Source organism: Apaloderma vittatum, unplaced genomic scaffold, assembly GCF_000703405.1.
Source record: "Apaloderma vittatum isolate BGI_N311 unplaced genomic scaffold, ASM70340v1 scaffold4737, whole genome shotgun sequence".
Lineage (NCBI taxonomy): Eukaryota > Metazoa > Chordata > Aves > Trogoniformes > Trogonidae > Apaloderma > Apaloderma vittatum.
The window spans coordinates 1-4,637 of NW_009724400.1; the positions used below are offsets into that span (position 1 = coordinate 1).

Below are 4,637 nucleotides of genomic sequence, written 5' to 3' on the forward strand. Positions count from 1 at the left end.
AGGAGGAGCGGGCTCAGGTGCAAGCAATCATTTCAAGGGGGAAGGGGAGAAATAGCGACAGCAGCTCCAGCCGCACCACAGTAACTAGGAGTCCCCTGTCAAGCAGTTCATCCTAGCGGCTGAGAAGGATGCGTGTAGGTGAGAAAGATTGCTCTATTGCTTTAACGGAGAATTGCAGAAAGTGGTAATTTTGTATGTGCTCTGTTGCTTATAGATGAAGGGGATGAATAGCCGGCAGTGTACTGGGATGTTATAAAATGAGAAGGACTTTCTGTTCAGCGTGGCGATGCACGACAGGAGATTAACTCCAAAAAGAACGCTTTCTCTCAAACTGCTGCAACAGCATTGAATGTTTTTCTTGTCTAGTATCTGAAATGAAGACACAGCAAGGACTATCAAAAACATCAGAGAGATTCTGGTACTTTTTAAGAGACTTAAAGAAAATGCCAGCGTAATATCTGAATGACCTTGGAAATCATTTTGTGTGGATGCGTTAATTCCCACTGCCGATGTTCTAGTCTTGGGAACTTTAGGATTAAAGATGGTTTTAATGCATTAGGGGCCTTTTGGAAATCAAGATCGTATACAATTAATTACCTGCCTAATGATTCCTGAGCTAATCGAGCATTTACTTGAAACTGAACACAGAAGATGCTTTCTCTTAATGCTTGCTCTGTCCATAACTGCGAATAAAATGAACAAGGTAATGTCCTGAAATTAGAAGAACATTTTTCTAAAGCAACTATTTGCTATGTGGTCATCTAATAAATACAGAAACCCTGAAACGACGTAGAAGATTGAAGCTGAATAACAGAATAATAGAGTAGTAAACAATGGCAGCTTTTCTAGTCAAATCAGCATTTCATTAGCTTCACAGCAGAATGCAGATGGAAGTTTCTGTTCTCGTTGTATGGGGGTTTGTGAAATGATTCAGGTGTTGCTACAGAGGTGAGCAATATCATGGATATACCTATGAACTCCTGGGTACTGATCCGCTGTAGCAGTTACGGCAGTTTCCAAAGATGATTATTTTAAATTACCATTGCTGAAATTAAATTCAAAAGGATTTATTTTGTCTGTGGGGACCTTGAATTATGCTTCTGGCATTAATAATTGTAATGGACTATAACTGTTTAAAGGAATTGTGGATATTGACACAACTCTCCAAATTATATTCTTAAATTATTTTCATTTTTAAAATGAATAGACACAATCTTTCTCATTGTATGTGAGATGTATGTTTTCTTTCTTGGGAGTCAGAGGACAAATCTGCCTTGTTCCCCACCTGTCTCCCTCCTAATAAAATACATTATTCATACCCAAACAGTGGTGAGTCTATTGGAATTAACCTTGACAAAAATGTTTTCCTTACCTTTCCAACGAATAGCACGGATAAGATGGAGTACGGTCTCCTGAGCGGAGCCAGGAAAGACAACATTAGATGATGAACTTTTTTCCTTTACTCTCCAGTCTGTCTGTGATTTAAATTGAGGCGTTAAAAATATTATCTCCAGTAACTGCTGGTTTCAGGAAACCGGAGCTATACTGAGGTTCCTCCTTCCCTTCCTCCCCCTTGCCCTGTTGTATTCCAAAGTAAATGACTCTCTCAGGAAAACAAGCAGTCAGAGATTCCCTCCCTCCTTCCCTGGGAAATGAATGTGTCTCTCTTTTTGGTCAGTTTTTATTTCCGTATTTCACGGTACCTATTTGGTTTAGAAGTGCCTTGTGTTTGGTAAAGATTGATCAAGAGCACTGGAGGAGCTGATCAGTGGCCTTTCTCTTTCTGGCTTTTTTTTTTCTTTTTTTTTTTTTTCTTTCTTTCTTTCTTTCTTTCCTTAAAGCTAAGGTGTGCCAGAGGTGATGCACTGATGCTGAGGAGGCATCAACAGCTATGGGACTGTAATCCTCTCAAATGTAAGCACTGGCAGTGTCTACAAAGAGAGCTCGTGAGAAGCTGAAGCAGAGTTTAGCTGCTGTTAAGCAGGTCATCTGCTCGCTAAGGCTCAGATTGCAGTGTTCCCTAATCACAAAACATGAACCAGTCCCGATGGATTGAATGGAGGACTCTGAAAATGAACAGTAGTGTTATGAACATATCTGAGCATCTCTCCTGCCCTCTTGGATTTGGTCACTACAATGCAGTTGACATCTGTATCCTTGAGACAGTTGTTATTGTCTTGCTAACGTTTTTAATTATTGCGGGCAACTTAACTGTGATATTTGTTTTTCACTGCGCTCCACTCCTGCATCATTATACCACCAGCTATTTTATTCAGACCATGGCCTATGCTGATCTTTTTGTTGGAGTTAGCTGCTTGGTTCCTACTTTGTCACTGCTCCACTACTCGACAGGTGTCCACGAGTCCTTGACTTGTCAAGTTTTTGGATATATCATCTCTGTGCTCAAAAGTGTATCTATGGCATGTCTTGCTTGCATCAGTGTGGATCGCTATCTCGCTATAACAAAGCCTCTCTCCTATAATCAACTGGTCACACCTTGTCGCTTGAGAATCTGCATCATTTTAATCTGGATATATTCTTGTCTGATCTTCTTGCCTTCCTTTTTTGGTTGGGGAAAACCTGGTTACCATGGAGATATTTTTGAATGGTGTGCTACCTCCTGGCTAACTAATGCCTATTTCACTGGCTTTATCGTGTGCTTATTATACGCTCCTGCTGCCTTTGTCATATGTTTCACGTATTTCCACATCTTTAAAATTTGCCGGCAGCACACCAAAGAGATAAATGATCGGCGAGCTCGATTTCCTAGCCACGAAGTGGATGCTGCTGGGGAGACTGGGCACAGTCCTGATCGCCGCTATGCCATGGTTTTGTTTCGGATAACCAGTGTGTTCTACGTGCTGTGGCTCCCCTATATCATATACTTTCTGCTGGAGAGCTCTAGGGTGTTGGAAAACCCAGCCCTCTCCTTCTTAACGACATGGCTTGCTATAAGCAATAGTTTCTGCAACTGTGTGATCTATAGCCTCTCCAACAGCGTTTTCAGGCTGGGACTGCGGAGACTATCAGAGACAATATGTTCATCTTGTATGTGTTTAAAAGACAGGGATGTGCGGGACCCTAAACCAAGAAAACGGGCTAATTCCTGCTCCATTTAAAGAACACTGATGTATGTGATCGAACGTGGAATTTTGGTAATTCATGCTGTGTCTGGACACTTGCCAGAAGAGAAATGTTTACTTGAATAGCTTGTTACGATGTTAAAACAAGTTTAAAAATGATTGCGGAAAAGGAAAAGGCTGCTGTACAAGGAGTCACTGAACTTGAATATAGCTCTTGTATGCGACAGAGACAATGAAGAAAGTCAGAACTAAAAATCTTCCAAAGGGCATGATGTAACTACCACATCAGAGGAGGCTCCTCATAAAATAAATTAGTTGCTACCTTATATTTGCCCCCTTGTAGAGAAGTTGTCTTATTATCTTTGTGTCAGAATATACTGTAGCCTTCAGAATTTAAATATATTTAAGAGGAAACAACCAACAACGCAGTAAGTGGCTATCTGTAAATTATATACCTGAGGACTATAGTAGATATTGCAGATTAATAATCAGCTCTATCTCGGCTCACATCTTGTACAATTTTCAGTTGTACAAACAATCCGCTGGACATAAAACCTACAGCTGGGCATGATGCTTTTGGATAAAATGGCACATTTTGACACAACTTTCGTGGAAGCTTTCTCCCTCCTTTCCCCATTCCCCCCCCGCCCCAAGCTGTGCATCCCTAGATTCCATCACGTCCGAGTGGTTTAGTTTGAGGGCACCTACGAGGTAAACGTGAGTTTCAGACCATTCTTCCTGCAGGAAGCAGTAGCCCTTCGTGGCCAGCTGAGTTACTGCAGCTGCCCATGTACGACGCCTTCTTCAGTCTTTCATTCTCTTGATCCTGTTAAATTAGCACACAGTATCGCTGTAGTGTCCTTTAGGGTGTACTAAAGCTTTTCCTTTATTGGCTGCACAGATAATCCTCATGCAGATACGATAATCGCACACAGCAGTGGGCATCACTGCTTAGAAAATTAAAACTAACTAACCCCTGTCGTTGGGAAGTCTAACTAGCTTACTGTTGTAGCTCTCAATCCGTTGTGTGAACCTAGCTTGCACATACTGTATTTTTTTTTAGAGAAAACGTAAATTGTGATCTGTGCCTAATGTTTTCATAGCACATGGAATAGGTCAATGCTAAAGAATTAAAGAATTACACTTGCTTTAAGAGAAATACTTCTGTGCAGTTGTTGTATAGCTGTGTTAGACAAGGGCTCTCGGAGGAGGTGAGCAAGATGGTTTAGTATTAAATACCGGCAAAGAGCTTCAGTATTTCCTTTTGTACTGAACAGATTTTCAGGTCTACCGACGAAATCTTTTTTTATTTCGCAAGGGCGCACATTAGATTTGTGTAATGAATTGCCAGGGGTTCAGATGCATGCCGATCAATGACATATTTAAATTATTTTGAACCAAATGTAATTTTCTTAGATGGTTATTGGCTTTTAAAAAAGGACCAATTGTTGATTATTGGTGCCTTTTAGCACTGCACTATTACTTCTTTCACCAAAATGCATATGTAAAGACTGTGCCTACTACTTTTGTAATGGAAGCTAACCACGCTTGCAC

At 40.8% G+C, this 4,637-nt stretch overlaps 1 protein-coding gene across 1 annotated transcript; it reads left to right on the plus strand.

Annotated features, from left to right (window-relative positions):
• Positions 1-2,033: 2,033 nt before the first annotated feature.
• On the plus strand, positions 2,034-3,119 carry GPR52 (G protein-coupled receptor 52). The gene has a single exon (XM_009872464.1). The coding sequence runs from the start codon at positions 2,034-2,036 to the stop codon at positions 3,117-3,119; it is 1,086 nt and encodes a 361-aa protein (XP_009870766.1).
• Positions 3,120-4,637: the final 1,518 nt, after the last annotated feature.

Excerpts from the sequence above, each read along its gene's own strand:
- GPR52 (XM_009872464.1), top strand. The coding sequence starts at position 2,034 with ATGAACCAGTCCCGATGGATTGAATGGAGGACTCTGAAAATGAACAGT.